General features: G+C 39.1%; 1 protein-coding gene across 11 annotated transcripts in view; it reads left to right on the top strand.

Moving 5' to 3' along the window:
• Positions 1 to 21,582, top strand: part of DLG2 (discs large MAGUK scaffold protein 2) — a 2,692,860-nt gene that overhangs the window by 2,152,629 nt on the left and 518,649 nt on the right. For all 11 annotated transcript variants that reach the window (XM_043992745.1, XM_043992737.1, XM_043992735.1 and 8 more), the window contains one exon: positions 20,126 to 20,282. In XM_043992745.1, coding sequence (XP_043848680.1) covers positions 20,126 to 20,282 — 157 coding nt within the window. The remainder of the gene's footprint in view (positions 1 to 20,125; positions 20,283 to 21,582) is intronic.

Here is a 21,582-nt window from a genome sequence, read left to right as displayed (position 1 = left end):
AGGCCTGGAGTCAGGAAGACCCGAGTTCAGATCTCACATGCTTAGTAGCTGTGTTCAAATTGCTTAACTCTATTTGCCTCAGTTCATTATCCATAAAATGAGCTGGCGAAGGAAATGGCAAACCACTCCAGTATCTTTGCTGAGAAGACCTGAAATGGGGTCAAAAAGAGTCAGACTTGACTGAAATGATTCAACAACAAAAATTATTTCATAGGTATAGATGTAAAGTCTGACATGGGTTCAAAAAATCAACCCTACAAGGACAGTGATGAAGTGCAATGCTTTGGCTAGACAGCTGATCATTTCATAAGGAGCTAAGGGTTTGCACAGAAAATGAGCTTCATACAAATCAACAGTGTGGGATACAGTGGCCAAAATAGAGCTAATGTAAACTTAGATCGTATTTATAACTGTATGGTATCCAGAAAAAAGAGATGATCATCTCAGTGGATTCTACCTTGGTCATATGATGCCATGAGCACTGGCCAAATTCTGGACACCCCATTTTAGGACATAAAGAAGCTGCAGGCACATCTAGAGGAGGGCAGCCGGGAAAGTGAAGAACGTGAAACTGTATTGCATTAAGAGTTTAGCTTAGACAAAGCACTAGCCCTGGATTCAGGAGGACCTGAGTTCAAATCTGGCCTCAGACACTTGACACTTACTAGCTGTGTGACCCTGGGCAAGTCACTTAACCCTCATTGCCCCACAAAAAAAAAGTCAAAGAGTTTAGCTTAGAGAAGATTTAAAAGGCATGACATAGCTGCCCTCAAGCATCTGAAGAGTGGGCAGGTAGAAGACATTTTTAATTCACTCCGATGAAAAACTTCCTAAAGATTAGAACTGTCCAAAATAAACATGGGCCACCTTGTGCCATTGAGAGAGGCAGTTTTGCAGTGGACAGAGTACTGAATTTGGAGTCAGGAAGAACCCTACCTTAGACACTTACTATGTTGTGCTGGGCGAGTCACTGAACTGCAGTCAGTCTCCTTTATAAAACCTACCTTACAAGGCTGCTGTAAGGATCAGATGTAATTATGCATTTGTGTGTGTGTGTGTGTGTGTGTGTGTGTGTGTGTGAGTGTGTGTGTGTGTGTGTGAAGTGCTTTGAAAACCTGAAAGCATTATAAAAAATGTTAGCTGTTATTATCAATAGTCTCCTTGATCCTGGAGATCTTCGAGAGGAGGCTGGGTGACCAATTGTAAAGACCTCTGGGTAGTCAGAACAGTAGAGAGAACTCATTCTTCAAATTAGGTTATTTTTTTTAAATTCCTCTCATTAATTTTCCTTTTTCTGTATAGGGCCCTACCATCCTTCCAGTCACCAGGAATCATAACCTCAGAATCATCCTCAAAGACTCACTTTCCCTCATGTTCTCCCTCCCATAGTCACAAATTCATGTCCTATCTTCCTCTTCTCCACTCACACACTCACCATCCTGCTTCAGGCCCTCATCATCTCTCACTCCGACTATTGAAATAGCCTTCTACCATTAGATTTTCCTGCCCGTATCTCTCTCCTTTCCAGTATGTTCACACAGCTGCAGAAGGGTTTCTATAAGGCACAGGGAGTGGCCTTTGTTGCCATTACAATACAATATAAATCCCCTGTCTGGAATTTAAAGCCCTTCATAGTCTCACTACGAGCTTCCTCTCCACTCTTTGTGCATTATCCATATCCTCAATAGTCCAGCAAAACTAGCCTATTTGCTGTTTCTTCCCCTTCTTTGTCCAACTCATCTCTCAAGCATGCAATGCTTTCCTTTCTCTCTTCCATTCCCACCTCCAGCATCATGGTTTTCCTAGTAGTAGCTGCCAACTTCTAGTCCTTCCCTACTGAAATTACTTTTTGTTTTCAGAGTATATTACTTTATTTTTTTTACTGCATATGTAAGTTGTACCACTAAGTTCTACTCTCTGCTGCTATAAAGATAAGCCTGGACTTTATACAAGGTTTGTTCTGTGTTACCCAAGGTGGAAAGTAATTTGGGCATCATAACCACATGTAGTTAGTTATGAGGACTTTAGGGTTTGTGAATTTTTGGTTTTATTTTCTGGGAGAGTGAAGCATATTGTACAGAACCAATTTATGCCATCTTTTATGTTGCTGAAAAGATGAAGAGTCAACCTTGTTCCATTTGTGGGTGCCCAGGCAATGTGCGTGTTATAATTATTGTTTATCTTTAACTATAACTTGGTTTTTAAGGAATGCCTAATGTTTTCTCAGCGCAGTTAGGTGGTACAGTAGGTAGAGCACTGCACTCAGAGTCAGGAAGACCTGAATTCAAAGTCTGCCCTAGAAAACTGTAAGACATGTAATCCCAGAAAAATCCTATCCTCATTCAACTTCATTTCTCTCATCTGTAAGAAGGGGGAATCAGACTAGATGGTGTTAGAGATCACTTCCAGCTCTATATCTGTTATCCCGTGATTTCTGCAGTCTATAAAGGTCCTTTAGGTGGCTTTTTATGATTTTGGCAATTCTAAATCAGCAAATTAGAGATCAGTATAAATACTCAGTCATCAAACCTTGCTGGCTCTCAGTTTTCTCAGCTATCAAATCAGAGGTATCGTCTAGCCCTAGATCTATGATTCTGTTATCCTAACAGCTCTGGTTAGGAAGAAAAGCAAAGCATCCAAGATCAATGTGACTGCAGAGGGAGCTCTCCAACAAGATCATATTTCAAAAAGGCATGTAAAAAGTAGAGAAAGGAGTCTTTGTTGTTGAATCCTTTCAATCGTGTCTTAGCAGAGATACTGGAGTGGGTTGCCATTTCCTTCTCCAGCTCATTTGATAGATGAGGAACAGAGGCCAATAGGGTTAAATGACTTGCCCAGGGTTACTCCGCTAGTGTCCGAGGCCATATTTGAACTCAGGTATGCCTGACTCCAAGCCCACTGCTCTATCCACTGCATCATCTGGCTGACCCAGTCTCCTATCCCATACAAATGACAACTTTCACAGTAATGAAAGAACATGTAAAAAATGTAGTCAGTGAACTTCCATAAACAGTATTTTTTATAGGTTTATAATTATATTTATATATTTATAATATATGTATTGCATATATGCATATATGCATATGGGTTGTGTGTTATTATATGTGTATAAAAATGTATATAATTACTATGAATTTTTAAAAACTGCTTAATAGATGTGAGTCAAGGCTATATAATATGTGTGTATATAAAATAAAGGGCCAAATTCATAGTAATTCAGAACCATAAGTCCTTGGTGCCCCAGAAGCTGCTTCATTATCAGAGGCTCAAGTTTCATCCTCTAGTCTAGGAATTTTCAACCTTTTGCTTTTGTTAGGGACCCCTTTGGCAGTCTGATGAGGCCTAGGAACCCTTTCTCAGAGTAATCTTTATTTTTAATTAAAAACTAATTGATTCTAAATGTAACTAGAAAATAATAAAATATTTATATGAAAAAAACTAATTGAAGGAAATATTAATTTCATTTTGAGATTAATGAAAATAAAGATGCATTTTTGCCCATCCTAGTTCAAGGATGCAAGGTTACAAATGCCTGCTTTAGTGGCTTTATCTGCACAGATCCACATGTTCACAACGACCTCTTTCTTTCCTCTTGTCTTTTTGCCACACTCTATCACTCTCCAAACTCCTAACTGAATTTACTGTTTTCTGAGCTTCTTTGAACTTGAATTTTTAAAAAAGAAATCTTTATTTTCACTCATCTTTAACTGAAAGTTTGTATTTCCTTCAGTTGCAAGTGTGGGCATTACAATTGTAAGAAGTAGTATTAGCACTACCTGTGACTTGGTAACCAGTGGAATCACATAATTTCAAATTGTGTTACAATTGTTGCAGGTATCACAAAATATCACTTATTTTTTTTACATATAAGGTATTTTATTTTTTCCATTACATGTAAAGATAGTTCTCAACTTTTGTTTATACAAGCTTTACAATTTCAGATTTTTCTCCCTCCCTCCCCTCCCTCCCACCTCCCCTAGACAGCAGGTAATCTGATATAGGTTATATCTATATATCTATATACATATACATATCCTATTTCTGCATTAATCCTGTTATAAGAGAAAAAATCAGAGCAGTGATGCAAACCTCAAAATAGAAAAAACAACAACAGCACCCAAAACAAAAGAAATAGTATGGTTCAATCAGCATCTATACTCCACAGTTCTTTTTTTTTTCTTGGATTTGGAGATCCTCTTCTATCATGAGTTCCCTGGAACTCTTCTGTACCATTGCATTGGTGAGAAGAATATAGTCCATCACAGTAGGTCAACACTCAATGTTGATGTTACCGTGTACAATGTTATTCTAGTTCTACTCATCTCACTCATCATCAGCCCACGCAAGACCCTCCAGGTTTCTCTGAACTCCTCCTGCTCATCATTTCTTACAGCACAATAGTATTCCATTGTATTCATATACCACAACTTGTCCAGCCATTCCCCAATTGATGGGCACCCCCTCAACTTCCAATTCCTTGCCACCACGTTAAGAGCAGCTATAAATATTTTTGTACATGTGGGTCCCTTTCCCCCTTCCATGATTTCTTTGGGAAAAAGACCTAAAAGTGGAATTGCTGGGTCAAAGGGTATGGACAGCTTTATCGCCCTTTGGGCATAATTCCAAAATTGCTCTCCAGAAATGGTTGGATCAGTTCACAGCTCCACCAACAATGCATTAGTGTTCCAATTTTCCCACAGCTTCTCCAACATTTATTATCTTCCTTTTTTGTCATTTTAGCCAATCTGATAGGTGTCAGGTGGTACCTCAGAGTTGTTTTAATTTGCATCTCTCTAATCATTAGAGATTTAGAGTATTTTTTCATATGGGAATAGATAGCTTTGGTTTTCTTCATCAGAAAACTGCCTGTTCATATCCTTTGACCATTTCTCAATTGGGGAATTGACTTGGATTCTTATAAATTTGATTTATTCCCTATATATTTTAGAGATGAGGCCTTTATCAGAAGTACTGGTCTCAAAAATTGTTTCCCAGCTTTCTGCCTCCCTTCCAATTTTGGATGCATTGCTTCTGTTTGTACAAAACTTTTTAATTTAATATAATCAAAATCATCCATTTTGCATTTATAATATACTCTATCTCTTGTTGGTCAAAAACTGTTTTACTTTCCAAAGATCTGATAGGTACAACTATTCCTTTCTCTCCTAATTTACCTATGGTATCACCTCTTATGTCTAAATCGTGTATCCATTTTGACCTTATTTTAGTACAAGGTGTAAGATGTTGGTCTATGCCTAATTTCTGCCATACTATCTTCCAGTTTTCCCAGCAGTTTTGTCAAATACTGAGTTCCTATCCCAGAAGCTGGAGTCTTTGGGTTTATCAAACACTACATTACTAGTGTCATTTACTTCATAAACAGTATTTAAAGACTCTGGAAAAGGTGAGAGGTTGGGACTGCAAAACTGGAGAAGGTCCAAATGTTGTCCTGAGGTTCAAAAGAAGGGGTAGAAGGTGAACTGTAGAAATTATAGATGTGTCAGGTTAGCACCGCTCCCCAGAAAAAGTCTATACCATATTATTAAACAGATGGTTTATGGGTACTTACAAAAGGAAGTAGTGGTGCCTAGAGCCAGCATAAGCTGGCCATATCAAATACCTGCATGAGGAGGGAGGGGATGAACCCTTGATTAATAGGTCAGAGATATGTTGTTGCAGTGTGCATTTGGATTTCAGCAAGGCTTCTGAAAAAGTCTTTCATGACATCTTCATAAACAAGGAAGATAAATGTGGACAAAAGATGGCACCATGCATTACAGCCATAACTGCTTAAATGGACCTCACTAATGAGGGGTAATTAATGCATCAGCATCAACCAAGATGAAATTCTGTAGTGACATATGGAAGGCACATCCTGTTCAATGATTTTTATAATGATTGGATAAAACATATAGGAATCATATTTATCAAGATCATGTTTACAAAAAAAAAAAAATAGAGGCATAGCTAATGTGTTTGGGTGAGAAAATTTCAATGCAACAACAACAAAAAAATCCTGAGAGGATTGAACAATAGGCTAAATCTGACAAAATTAAATTTGAATGGGATAGTTCTAAATTCCTGCACTTACTTTCAAATAAATCATCTGATCATCTGTGCACTTGGAAAATGTAGCTATAGCTTGAGATAAAATGATAATAAATTATGCAGGAAAAAGTCTAGACAGTTCAGTTGACTAGGAACTCAGTTTGGATCCACAGTAGGATACAACTACCAAAAAGGGAGCAATATTCTCTTGGGCTATATTAATAATATCAATTCAATTTATAAAGCATTTTGCATTTTATTAAAAACTACCCTCAGAGGAATTCTGTAAAATGAGCAGTGTGAATATTTCTTATCTTCTTTTTACAGATAAGGAAACTGAGTCTCAGAGAAGTCACATGGCTATTAAGTGGGAGAGTTGAGAGATTTGAAACTCCAAATCCAATGTTCTTTTTTTACAACACTTTTTTTTTTGTGGGGGGGGTGAAGCAATTGGGGTTAAGTGACTTGCCCAGGGTCAAATAGCTAGTAAGTGTCAAGTGTCTGGGGTCATATTTAAACTCAGGTCCTCCCTGACTCCAGGGCCAGTGCTCTATCCATTGCACCACCTAGCTGTCCCTTTACAACACTTTATGACCTCTCCATACCTCTTAGAAATAGTCCATACATTAAGTAGAGGATAGAAAACTTCTACACTCCCTCTATGATCTTCTTAATAAATGACTCTCCAGAGAACAAAAGTACATTTCTCTGATTCAGCCCAAATCACAAGTAACAACATTAAGATTTCAGCTAATGAGTTGCTGACATTCTCAGGTTTAACTGCACACTTGTTCTAAATGCTGTGAAGCTGCGTAACTCAGTGACCATTTTCATTTATCATTATATTGGATGTCCCTTCTCTCACTTCCTTCCCTGTCCCAAGAGTGGTAGAATTCAAGTCTCTCCAATTTGATTATAGACCCTGTGACCATAATAGGAAGGGAGTGAAGGTAGAGTGTATTTTTCATTCACCTTGTGTCCCAGATCTGCTTTCATTTTAAGACCCAGTAGACTTGAGTGTTTACCTTTAAGAAAAAACCAAACTATTTTCTTACACTGCTCAATTTGCAGTGTGTTCATTTGCTTATTAACTAATTGGAATTCAATAACGCCCAAGAGTATAGGAATAGAAGATTGTTTCTTCGTACAGAGGAAAAAATAATGAGATTTGCCTTGAGGGGAAGTACTTAGCCATTTCTCCCCTCTGATTCTATTATCAGATATTAGTCTTTCTTAAAATTCTGCTTCCTTCATGTTTCCAAACAACACTTTATCAGTAATGAAAGCTGGGGGGAAATGATGGCATGTGTTGTGAAGTGTTCTTCACAATGGGACAAATTTTAATTTTTCGAGATTGCTAAAATGATTCCTTATATCTTTTCTTTGAAAATTCCAGCACTTCTGGAAAAGAAAAGCAGGTAGCTACCATTAGGGACAACATTTGTCACTTAATTTGTAAGGAGAAATAGACGTGAGTTCAGTCAGAATGTGACAAATAAAGGCCAAACCCCTGTCATGTTTTATTATCTCTCCTTTTGGAGATGAAAGGGAGTTGACAAGATGCGGACAGTGAGAGGGAAAAGAGAGAGCCTACAGCAAAGACAAACCTACAGAGGCCCCCTATTTGTCTTTGTAAAGAATTCCAGGTGGGAGCTGAAAGAGATGAATATGCAAGTTATTACGCCAGTCTTCATGATACGTGAAAAAAAATTAAATCCAAATATTTAATGATGAAACAGTACTGGCCTGTGCTTCATTTTGTCTATGGTAGAAAATAGTTAGCTTTCTATTATTATTATTATTGTTATTATTATTATTATTATAACCAAAATGTTATGTGCAAATTCAGTACTGTAATTTTGAGACCTTTTCTTAGAAAGCCTAGTTAATGGTAGGAGCCCTGACCTTCAAATCAGGTGTAAATTGGAGACCCAGTTATGACACTAAGCAAGCTGTATGATCATATGTTGTTATTATTCAGTCGTTTCAGTTGTATCTGAATCTCTCTGTCCCCATTTGTCTTTGTGGCAAAGATACTGTGGCAGTTTGCCATTTCCCTTCTCCAGCTCATTTTACAGATGAGAAAACTGAGGCAAACAGGGTTAAGTGACTTGTCCCAGGGTGACATAGCTACTAAGTGTCTGAGCTGGATTTGAACTCAGCTTCTTCTGACTCCTGGCTGTTACTCTATCTGTTGGTCATATGGTCATATATAAATTATTTAACTTCCCTTAGCCTCATTTTCCTTATCTGTAAAATGACAACTACTGTCATTTAAGGAGAGGAACTTTGTAAACCTTAGAGAATGTGAAAGTGTCAGAGCGAAGAAATTGAATGGGACCCCTTAAAAAGCGTGCAGAGCAATGGTGTCAAACTGACACAGAAATGGATCCCTGTTGGCCTCTTATTGACTTAGAAAACTACACATTCACATTATCTATGTGTATGGTATTAATTATTTGGGTTAAATACTTCCCAATTAATCTGGTTGGGTCTCACTCTGTAGTGCTGAGATCCACATATTTGAGACCTCTGATGGAGAGCATTTGTTCAGTAGCTTACCTCAAGGCAATAAGAGAAACTACGATGTTGATTAGTAGAGGCCTTAGAATATTTGAGTGGCAGATAGATGGCGCAGTGGATAAAGTACCAGCCCTAGATTCAGAGGACCTGAGTTCAAATCCAGCCTCAGACACTTAAAACTTAACTAGCTGTGTGACCCTGGGCAAGTCACTTAACCCTCATTATTGCCCCCTCCCAAAAAAAAGAATATTTGAACAGTTATCATCCTAAAGAAGTCTAAGCTAAGCATACAAATGAAATAGTCTTAAAACTTAAACGTCATAGACAAAAAAAAAAAAAAAAGTTACTGCTTTCCTATCACCTTAATCCCCAGCTCAGGAACATTCAAAGGCTCCTTTTTGCCTACTAGACAAAGTATAAATTTCCCTATCTTGAATTCTAGCCCCTTTACAATTTGTTCCCAATCAACATTTGCAGCCTAATCTCCCCCTGATCATGTCTTACATATTCTAAGCTCTGTAACCTTTATTCACATTTGCTCCTACCTGATTCACTTCTCCCTTCTTCTCTACACATCATTTAGGGCTCATCTCAATTCCCAATTTTTAGGGACCCAGTCTAGCTCAAAGGAAGGTATTCCTCTGCCAAGCTGGTTTCTAAGCAATTCATCTGACAGTCATCAATATATAGAATCACAAAATGGAGACCTTTTAGAACTGGATGGAGCCATTAAGGTCATCTAGTACAACTCTTTATTGTTTTAGATAAGGGTTCAAAAGGCCACAGAAAATCTGCCTTGCCCAAGCACACACAGTTATTGAAAAGTTAAGACTAGAGGGCCAGCTAGGTGGCGCAGTGGATAAGCACCAGCCCTGGATTCAGGAAGACCTGAGTTCAAATCTGGCCTCAGACACTTGACACTTACTAGCTGTGTGACCCTGAGCAAGTCACTTAACCCTCATTGCCCTGCCCAAAAAGAAAAGGGGGAGGAGTTAAGAATAGAATCAAAGTATTCTGTCTCCTGGTCCATTCCTCCTTCACCCCTTCATATCCCTTCATCCTCGCGAAAGATCTAAATTCCTCCAGGTTTTGAGACCATGCCTTCTACTTCCTTTGTACCCCTCTTCTTGCACAAAATAGGTTGGATAATATGGGGACCAAATATGTGATTTCATTGGCATAAAGAGCTCCTGTTGAGAGATCTCTACTACCAAGTAGATTGTCATGTGCTGTGGCACTTTAGCATCATAGAGGGTTGCCTAGTGACCTGAGAGATTAAATGACTTGTCCAGCATGACACCACCAGGTATCTGCCAGAGATGAGTTAATCAACTCCCTCTACTGATGCAAATCAGCATTTTCTCTGAAATTTATAGTGTTGGAGAGAAACTAATGGGCTAAATGAATTGCCAAGGCTTAGCTAACTCAGTATTGTCCGAAGCAGAACTTGAACCCAGCCTTCTCACTTTGAGACCCAATTTCTATCCACTATGCCATGCTGCCTCTAGTAGATGGATGGGTGAAATCACACAGCCATCTTTCTTAACTTTTCCATGGAATTGACCAGCTTGAGCATTTTGCCAAATCGACTAGAGATTTGAACATTATAAAGAAACCTTCAAGTCTCCTGAGACGTTGACTATTGCATCCATTCTACTCCTAATTAAGGCAGGAATCTAGGGTGGTGTGGTGATTGTCAATCACTATTCTTGAATCTTAAATGTTGGGCCTCTAATTCAGCTCCATGTGACCATGTCCCACCCTGATTTATATTGAGCTGTATCCTTCAATGTAAGGCTAAGAATTTTCTTTGACCTCTCTTAACCAAATACATCATTTTAAAAACAGGTTTGATTAAGCAGCATTTAGTAAGTCAATGCATAAAAATTAGGTCATGTGACCTTGGACAAGTTCCTCTCTCTTCTATGGGTTTGCTTTTCCTCATTTTTCAAATAGAAACCAGATCAACCAAGGTGCCTTCCAGGCCAACATTCTCAGATTTCTCTTTTATAAAATGGGGATGATAATGCCCATGCTGTGCAGCCTTCAGAATGGATTAAATGAAACTATAGTAAAAATTCATTGAAATCCAAAGCAAAGCTACAGAATCATGGATTTTCATAGTTGAAAAGGACCCAAGAGAGGTCATATAGTCCAACTTATATTGATCAATTTCCTTGACAAATGATACCCATTCTCTGTTTGAAAATCTCCACAACCGGAAATGAACAACAAATATTATAGCAGCTCTTTTTGTGATGGCAAAGATTATAAACTGAGGGGAAGCCCATCAATTGGGGAATGCTGAATAAGCTATGGCATATGATTGTGATGTGAATTGTTGTGCTATAAGAAATGATGAACAGAAGGGTTTCCTAAAAACCTGGGAAGACTTTAATCAATTGATGGCAAAGTGAAGTAAGCAGAATCAGGAGAACATTGTACACAGTAACAGTTACTCTTATGTGATGATATAATCTGAAAACACTTAGCTATTCTCAGCAATACAATGATCCAAATAATTCTGAAGGATTTATGATAAAAAATGCTATCTCTCCTCTAGAGAAAGAACTGATGGTGTCTGAATGCAGATAAAATCATCTTTTTTAAAATTTTATTTTTCTTGGGGGTTTCTGGTCTGTGTTTTCTTTTGCAACACAGCTAATATGGACAAGCTTTGCTGAAAAAAATTAAACTCACAAAATCAAATAAAAAAAGAAAAAAAGATAAAAAGAAAATGTCCACAGAAGAGAATTCACTATTTTCTGAATCAATTTATAGCCACATTTTGTGGTAGCTTTTGTTAGGAAACTGTATTTTTTCCCTTAAATTTGGCTCTAATATGACATTCTGGAAAATTATATCTCTAGTTCCTCTCTTTCAGTCCCAGCAGAACAAATCAACCCTCTCTTCCCTATGATAAACCCATCAAACAAGTCAAATAGCTATTGTGTGTCCCATAAATTGATGGTTGTTGTAGTCTTTCTTTCCTTCTTTCCTTCTTCGTTTTTTCTCTCTTTCTTCCTTCCTCTTTCTTCTTCCTTTCTTTCTTCCCTCCTTCCTTCCTTCCTTTCTTCCCTTTCTTCCTTTCTTTCTTTCTTTCTTTTTTCCTCCAAGGGAAGCTTACTTAAATTCCTTCAGAGATGAGCACCATTCTTGCTGCTGTCTTCTGAGGAAGTTTGACAGTTGATCTCCCTGAAAGGTGGCACCCCAAACTAAACTCGTTACTCCAGAAAGGCTCTGAGCAGGGCATAGGAAAGCAACCAGACACCTCCTTATTTTGAACACCAGTTTGTATTAATTTCCCCTTCTCTCTATTCACATGGTCACTACCTTCTCAGATTTCCCAGTGTCTTTCACCTGAATGACTGAAGAACCTACTATTGTGGCCTCTGAATCCAGACTTTCCCTGACTGATCAATGCCCCACACAGGTGCCAATGAGCATCCCTAATGCACAGGTCTGATGACATCACTCCCCTCAGAAGTTTTAGTGACCCTGATCACCTGCAGGATAAATTCCCACTTCTCTGCTTGTCATTTAAATCCCGTTGTAATCTGACTGCCTCTCCACTTCATCCCCACCCCTAACATCCTTCCAGACTTATTTCACATTACTTCCCTTTAATATTCCAAATACTCCAGAGGCCAGCTAGATGCTCCAGTGGATACAGGCTGAAACTGGAATGAGGAAGACCTGACTTCAAATGCTGTTTCAGATACTAGTTGTATGACCCTGGGCAAGTCACTTAACCTCTGTCTGCCTCAGTTTCTGCAAATGTAAAATGGAGATAATAGCACCTATCTTTCAGATTGTTGTGAGGATCATGAGATAATATTTGTAAAGTGCTTAGCACAGTGGCCTGACACTTAATAAGTTGATTTCCTTCCTTCCAAACTATGCTGTTTCCTTTTATCTGTAGACAACATCCCATCTTTTGTCTCTGTACCTCTGCCTACATCTATAATATTGTCTCTCCTTGCCTCTCTCAGCCTTTTGGAATGCCATGCTTCCCAATTGAATGATGACCTTAAGCTCTACCTCCTACACAAGGCCTTTCTTGCCCTCTCCCAGAATTGCTTTATATTTACTTTGTGCATATTCTGTATTTTCTTGTCTCCCATATATAATGAAATGTAATTTTCTACCCATGTAATATAATCTCTTTGAGGGCAAGAACTCTTTCATGTTTACCTTTGCATCCCTCGCACCTAGCATGATACCTGGGATGTAGCAGATGCCTAATAAATGGTTGTTTATTGATCCATCATACTGAGGTAGCTGACTCAATGAACAATGGGGCTGCCCCATGTTCTTAACTGGGGCACATCATTTATTTCCCCAAACCATCCTCCTGAAAAATTATTTAGAACTGCTACTCTATAGATTAAAAAAAAAACAAGAGATAAGGTGACTTGTCCAGGGTAACACAGCTAATGAGTGGTAGATTTTGAACTAGAACAGTGAATATTATATTTTCAGGTCCTTGCTTATTCACAGTAGTCATAACTGCCGAATAGATAAACCACTTTCCTTCCACTCTCCACATACAAGAACAGAGATGTTACAAAGGTTTTTTTTTTCCTTTACTACCATGGAAATATATCCCCATTCACAGATGTGAGGATGCTTAGGCTTAGAGAGGTCAAATGATTTCTGTATGGTCATGCAGGCAGTAAGTGCCAGCGTTGGGCTTCCATTCCAAGTCTCCAGTATTTGTTACCCTATACACCAAGCTATTTCTCCAGATAGAGATAAGCAGAACCAGACCTTGAATCCAGGAATTCCGATCCTAGATCCAGTATTCTTTCTGTTTCACCACAGGAACATACTGCTTTTTGGTCCCAGGTTTCCTTGTCTTCCCTGCCCTGCTTGTAGATAAAAATGTACCCTTTAGGGCTGGCTATCCAACAGAGACTTCATTCCCCAGAACTACCAGCTGAAGGCCGAGTGTTCTCAGTAAGAACCTGTTGCACTGACCGGAATCAGCTGTCGAGGTCCCAGATGCTCAAGCCTCAGTGCCAACACAGTCTGCTCAGGGAAAGGCATAAATAATTAATCACATCCCTTTCTGGTCCTCAGCCCCTTGGCCATATGGCCTAAAAGAAAAACAACAGGCCACAACAGCCCTGTATTACAACCCCTCCAATCAGTGTTGCCAGCCCACATCATCCCCAGAGAACACAGATTACCAGCATGGAGCTGCTGCTGCCACCTGCCGCCTGGCGACATCCACAAGCAAATAATGTGGGCGCCACTCCCAACTCCCAGCTACTGAAGGTTTTCCCATGATTCACACTGAAAGTCACATTTAAAAGGAAATTGAAAAGACTGAAAATGAATGACACAGGTTTCACAAGACTGATATAGACATTGTTGCATTAACCTCTGAAAACATCATGGTTAAAGAAGTGTATAGAGATGAAAAATTGGTCCATACACGTGTATTATATTATATCATGTGATGTGGCATTGTGTTACATTATATTCCATTATACTATGTATATTATATGCATTCCTCCTACAGGAAATCTCAAAAAATCATTTAATTTTAGAATTATTATGGTACTATTGAACAGTATGATAATATAAACTTTATTCAAAAATCCATAATAATAACAATAATAGGATTTACATAAAGATTTAAGTTTTCCAAAGATACTTAAAAATTTTACCCTATTTGAGATCCTCACAACAGCCATAGAGATAAGTGCTATTATTATCTCCATTTTACAGAAATGGGAACTGAAGTAGACAGAGGTAAGTGACTCACCCAGGGTCCATAGCTAGTAACTATCTAAGACTAGATGTGAACTAAGATCCTGACTCCAGGCCCGGCACTTTCCCTCCTGTGCCACCCAGCTGCCAATAATAGTCTGCCTCAGTTTTTCTCAACTGTAAATAGGGATAATAGTACCTAGCTCCAGGTTTATTGTGAGGATTATATGAGATAATATTGGTAAAGTGCTTAGCACAGTGTTTCAGCATGCAGTGGCCACTTAAGCTGATTTCCTGCCTTTTTCTAAAACTGCCTATACCACCCAGTTGTCAATAATAGCCACACAACAGGGGGCCAGCTAGGTGGCTCGGTTGGAAAAAGCACTGGCCCTGGATTCAGGAGGACCTGAGTTCAAATTCTAGCCTCAGACACTTGACACTTACTAGCTGTATGACCCTGAGCAAGTCACTTCACCCTCATTGCCCCACAAAAAAATTAAAATAAAATAAAATAATAGCCACAAAAAAATAAAAAGAATTTTTAAGTCACATGTTAGTATTAAATTCTCATCATAACAACAAAATGGGGACAACTATATGTATGGGGTATGTTCAGAATAAATATATATAGAATAGAAAACAAACAAGAACAATAAAATTAGAAGGTGGGTAGGGAGGTGTGGTCACAAGTTATTAGGGTCAGGAAAGACTACAAGTGAGTGATGTTTGAGCTGCCTCCTGAGGGAAGTGAGGGAGTCTCCAAGGAAGATGACAGTCCATTCAGGTACTGGAGCCAGCCAGCACCAAGACAGAGGCTGAAGATGAAGTGTCCTGTGTGAGAAAGTGAGAAGCCTAATTTTGTTGGACTGTAGATTATAGGGTGGAGAATGGTGTATAAATCCTGAAATTGGGAAAGGTGGAAACCTAGCTTAGGGCCAGGCTGTACAGAGATTTAAAAGATAAAAAGAGGAGTTGTGTTTCATCCTAGAGGCAAAGGGGGACCCAGCAGAGCTCATTAAGTAGCGATATGGTGTAGTCAGATCTACTCCTTTCAGAAAATCTCTATCTGGTCAATCATGTTGCCAGAGTACAAATGATGAAAAAAGTTCCCTACCTCCTAACATAGAATTAATGGATTCTACATGCAGAATGGAGTCATACATTTTTGGACATAGCCAGAAAAGGAATTTGTTGAGTTGTTTTTCATTTGGTTTGGTTTTTACTGTGAATATTTGTTACAGCTCTCATTCTAGTTTGTTGGGGGAGTTTCTCTCTAGTTGGGGTGGAGAGGAGGAGGGAATAGAATGAAGAAAAATAAATGCTTGTAATTGAAAAATGGGAATTTTAAAAAAGAACTGATGGTAGCTCTATCTGGAATTGGGATTGAGAGGGAGAGTTTTAAGTCAAGGGGACCAACCAGGAGGTCACTGCAATAAGGAGCTGAAAGCCTCAACCAAAGTGGTAGCTGTGTGAGTAGAAAGAAGCTGTTGGATGCAAAAGATGTTGACTTCGAATATTAAAATATTGGTTAATTGATTTAGATATGTGGAGTGAGGGGCGGCTAGGTGGCACAGTGGATAAAGCACCGGCCTGAATTCAGGAGTACCTGCGTTCAAATCCAGCATCAGACAGTTGACACTTACTAGCTGTGTGACCCTGGGCAAGTCACTTAACCCCATTGCACTGCAAGAATAATTAATAAATAAATTAAAATTATAATAAAATAAAATAGATATGTGGAGTGAGAAAAAAGTAAGGATAATCCCAAAATTACAAATCGGGGAATCTGAGAGGATAATAATATCTCTAACAGAATAATTAAAGTTCTACAGAATAGAAAACTTGGAGGCTTGATGGGGGAGGAATAGTGAAGTATGTTCTGGACATTTGAGTTTGAGGGTACCTATGGACATTCATTTTTTAAATGGTCCAACAGGAAGTTGGTCGTGTGGGACTAGAATTTAGGAGATATAATTAAACCCCTGGGGTCTAATGAGGCCAATAAGAGAATATAGAAAGAGAAGGAGGTCAGGGGCACAGCCTTTCTTTTTGTTGTTGAGTCATTTTTCAGTTGTGTCCAACTCTTCATGCCCCATTTGGAGTTTTCTTGTCACATATGCTAGAATGGTTTGCCATTTCCTTCTCCAGCTCATTTTTATAGATAATGAAGACTGAGGCAAATAGGGTTAAGGGAGTTGGCCCAGGGTCACATAGCTATTATGTGTCTGAGCTGGATTTGAACAAAGGAAGATGAGTCTTCCTAACTCTAGTCTGGCACTCTATCTACTGTGCCACTTAGCTGCCTCTGGATACCCCCAAAATTAGGGGGCATGATATGGGTGGTAAACTAGAAAAGGAGACTGCAAAAAAAGCTGTCAAATAGGTAGTAGGAGAACCAGGAGAGAGTTAGGATGACACAAAAAATACAGAGAAGTTTCTAGGAGAAGGTAGTCAGCAATGTTAAATTTAGCATCAAGGTCAAAAAAGATGATAAGAAATGATCTTACATTTGTCTGTATTTAATGTCTATATTTGATGGCTTTGGAGTCAGATTATGTAGATTTGAGCCCCAGCTGTTATTTACTCCCTGTATAACTGAGAAAGCCACTTTTCCTTTCTCGATCTCAGTATCCTTTAGTATAAAATGAAGAGGTTAGGTTACTTGATTTTTAAGGTGCCCATTTTACAGATTTAAAAAACAAACTGACTCAGGGAGGAAAAGTAACTTACCTAAAATTGTAAGACTTAAATGAGATGATGAACGTAAAGTATTTTGCCAACCATAAGGACTAAATAAATGTCCATTGTTGTTGTTGTTGCTGATAATGTTGCTGTCATTAGTCTCCCTGTCATCAGGCCTCTTATCTGGGGATGACTTCATTTCCTGGGCATTCTACTGCATTTCTGCAATGTTGGGGGGCGGTGGGGGGGGTGCAGAATTTTCAATGTTTAACAACCAGGCTCTCCAAAAGGAAAAAAAAATGATTCATACACACTTTTAAGTTTAGTCTTTCATTATTAACATTTCTCCATCACTTTCTTAAGTCTACACAATCAACAAAACAATCAATAAAGCCCTGATTTGTAATATTTACCAATTTCCGAGGTATAGATGCTCACACTGAAAATATTAAAATTGCTCTTAAAAGCCAACTAAAGCCGGTCTACAGAGAAAGGCCAAAAGGGTGTCCTGCTCTCAAGGAACTCATATGCTAATGGAGGAAGAAACATGAAAACTTGCTAAAACAAGATTCCTACAAAATCGAAGATGATCTCAAAGGAAAGAATTGGAGAGTAGGAGGGACGAGAACCAGAAAAGCCCCCTGCAAAAGATGAGAATTAAGCTGAATTTTGAATGCAACCAGGAAAGTTAGGAAGGAGAGAAGATGAGGCAGAGCATATTCAGGAATGGGGAATTGCCAGTGCAAAAGGTGATCACGTGTTTCAAACCGTATGTAGCCTGTGTAAGCTGGATCTTAGCATGTGTGAAGGAGAGTAAAGTCTAAGAAGACTAGACAAAGTAGAAAGGGGCCAGGTTGTGAATGGGCTTTAAATTCCAAACAGAGGATTTTCCGTTTGATACAAAAGGTGACTCTCTAGGAGTCGCCGGAGTTTGATGAGTAAGAAGATAGCATGATCAGACCTGCACTTTTTTTTTAATTTTTTAATAATGATAAACAATTTTATTTATAGTTTTGAGTTCCAAATTTTATCCCTCCTTCCCTCCCTCCCCTCCCCTGTCCCTGAGATGTTTAAACAATCAGATATAGGTTATGCATGTGCAATTATGTAAAACATTATCATATTAATCATTTTGTACAAGAAACAAATAAAAGAAAAAATGAAAGAAAGTAAAAAATAGCATGCTTCAGTCTGTGTTCAGTTGATATCAGTTCTTTCTTTACAGGTAGATAGTATGCTTTCATTATTAGTCTTTTGGGATTGTCTTAGATCATTATATTGCTTAATTGCTGAGAATAAAGCATTCAAACTTCTTCATCAAACAATATTGCTGTCCTATGCACAACATTATCTTGGGTTCTGCTCACTTCACTATACATCAGTTCATACAAGTCTTCCAGGCCTTTCTTACAAATCATCCTGCTTGTCATTTCTTATAGCATGAATAATATTCCATCACCATTCATGTGGGGATCAATTTTTTAATTGTGGAGTGTTAGCTAAGTGTCTCACTGCAATTTTGGGGCAAGGAAGGAGATGTACAGCCTCCCTCAAACAGAGCAGGATTTATTTAACAAGACTGAACTTAAAAAAAAAAACAAATGGGATCAGTAGGATCACAGGAAAGGAAATAAAATGGGGAAAGGGAATTATACAACCTGAACACCACTGCCCAGGAATCATCTGGAACACACAGCAGCGTCCTGTCGCCTTCCAGCTTCAAGCTAGAATGGCGAAAAAAACCTTCCTTCTTCCCAGCAGACCCCAGGCTGACAACACAGCCCCCAGCAATTGCTGGCTGCTCTGACAGTCACATGACTTGCCCTCACTAGGCTTCCAATCATTATATACTTTTGCCAGGCCCCATGTAGGCGTCAGCAAGTGGTGATGACAGAGGTGCCAGCACCATGGTGATGCTGCAACCAGTGGGTGGAGCACCATGCATTTGCAGAGCCCCAGAGGCCAGTGCATGTGTCAAGGGTTTTTTTTTTTTTTTTTAATTCTAGCCAAAGATGGGGTCATAAAAACCTCAAATAACAATTAATTCTTTACAATCATATACCACAGCTTGTCTAGCCATTCCTCCATTGATGGACATTCCTTTGATTTCCAATTCTTAGCCACCACAAAAAGAGCTACTATAAATATTTTTGTTCAAATAGGTCTTTTTCTCTTTTGGGGGATGTCTTTGGGATATAAACCTAGCAGTGGTATTGCTGGATCAGAAGGGGAATTGCCAGTGCAAAGGTGATCACATGTTTCAAACAGTATGTAGGCCTATGTTTTTCATATTCTTCTGAACTGGAGTAGAGGGATTTTTGCTTTGGCCTCCAGAACTTCTCATTTTCATTCTATCATTAATTACTGAAAACCATATTGAGAAGTAGTGAACTGTCTAGTCCTCCTCTGGACTGACAGCCTCCTTGGTGTCCTGGGTTCTGAGATACACAGTTCTATAGCCCTTTGGGCATAGTTCCAAATTGCTCTCCAGATGGTTGAATCTTTTCACAGCTTTACCAACAGTAGACCTGCACTTTAGGAAAATCACATTTGCAGCTGAACAAAAGATAGACTGGAGTGGAGAAGAGATTTGAAAGAGCGAAACCAAGCAGCTCGGTATTGCAGTACTTTAGACAAAATAGTAAGAGCCAACATCAGAAGGGTAATTAGGTGGATGAGGAGAAGAACACTGTATACAAGAGATGTAAAGGTAGAAACATCAAGATTTAACAGCAGATTGGATATGTTGGGGTGGGGCGAGTTGGGTGAGTAAAGGATGACAACTGTTTCAAGGCAGGGTGACTGAGAAAATGGTGGTATTTTTTAATAGTATTACAGAAGTTGGGAAGGGGAAAGTTAGAGGGAGAGATTTGAGAGTTTTGAAGGAGTTTGAGATGTCTATGATACAGGCATTTTGAAACATCTGAAATTAAGTTGGTAATGCAGTTCAGGAAAGAGATTAAGACTGAATATACTGGCTTACTTTATGTACACACATATAGATCGATAATTTACATAGAGATATACACTTAGATACACATATGTGTAGCTAGCTAGTTGTGGGCAAGAGTACACCAGTATGTCTAAAAGAAAAAGATAACCAGCGTGGTTCCTAATCAACCACGGCTCTAAATAATGTCCTTTGTCTCCTCAGCGAGCCTCGCAAAGTCGTCCTCCACAAAGGCTCCACAGGGCTGGGCTTTAACATTGTGGGCGGAGAAGATGGTGAAGGGATCTTCGTATCCTTTATTCTAGCGGGAGGACCAGCAGACCTGAGTGGGGAGCTCCAACGAGGAGACCAGATTCCTTTCGTGAGTGTTTGCTTTCTTAAACTTTGTTTTGTTTTGTTTCCTTTTGTTTTCCTTCTGGGCCTAACGCCATCCATGGGAAAAGTCGGTTTCAATTGCCCGTGAGAGCATTTTAATTACACCACCAAAGATGATGGAGTTATTCGGAGCTCAGGTGTGCGATGTAATATAAAACGTGATCAGGTGGTGAAGCGGCTGAACCAGAATCCCTGTGCTTGCTCATCTCAGCTTCTCAGGGTTTTTCATATTCTTCTGAACTGGAGTAGAGGGATTTTTGCTTTGGCATCCAGAAATTCTCATTTTCATTCTTTCATTAATTACTGAAAACCGAGCTGAGAAGTAGTGAACCGTCTAGTCCTCCTCTGGACCGAAAGCCTCCTTGTTTTCTGGGGTCCGAGATCTACTGCATTCAGTCTCTAAGGAGTCCTCTCCTCCCACCCACCCCCCTTTCTCCTGAAGTATAGTACATAGCGAACCAGTCTGTTAGCACTGAAAAAGTATTGAAGCCGAGTTTAAATCATTTACTACCTTTATCACCTTGAGCAAGTCACTTCCAATCCATTTCATTCTACTAAACATGTATTAAGAACCTACTATGTTCCAGAAGCAGTTCTAAGGACTGGAGATACAATTAATAAAAAAAGAAAGGCAGTCCCTGCCCTCAGGGAACTTACAATCTAATGGAAGGAGCAAACACACACAAGAAGGCAAGAAAGTGGGGGCAATCCTAAGGGGTCCTCAGTGCAGAGGCAGCAGCTTTTTCCATGGAGTTGATGCCAGCAGAAGAGCAAATGCAGAGTGGAAGGAGCTGAAGAATCCATCTTTTCTGCCCTCCAATCAGAGGTAGAGGAGGCTGAGGGAGAGTCCTAGCATCAATCAAGGCTTGAATAGCAGCAGGATCTGAATTTCCTCATCGGCTACATGAATAAGTTAGAGTAGATGACCTCTGAGGTCCTTTGCAGCTCTAAATCTATCTAAATTAAGACATTAGCTCTCTGCTATTTACCACCTGCTTGATCTTGAATGAGTCCCTTCCCTTCTGTGAGCCTCAGTTTCTTTGTCCAGGGGCAGGGAAAGGATTAGATGACATCAAAAGACCTTAAACTCTAGATATAATGATCTGATCACACACACCATGACAAGAAACAAGAAGAGTAGGATTTTCTAGGATTTATTAATAATACCAAGGAGCATATTCAGCCACTAATACAGAAACAAAATTACAAGAATAAGGTAATTTATAGTATATATAAAAGAAGTTTCATAGTCTAGATAGTAGAGAGGTGGCTTTGGTGGTAGGATG

The sequence above is a fragment of the Dromiciops gliroides genome, chromosome 3 (assembly GCF_019393635.1).
Source record: "Dromiciops gliroides isolate mDroGli1 chromosome 3, mDroGli1.pri, whole genome shotgun sequence".
NCBI lineage: Eukaryota > Metazoa > Chordata > Mammalia > Microbiotheria > Microbiotheriidae > Dromiciops > Dromiciops gliroides.
This window is presented reverse-complemented; position numbering and strand designations above follow the sequence as displayed.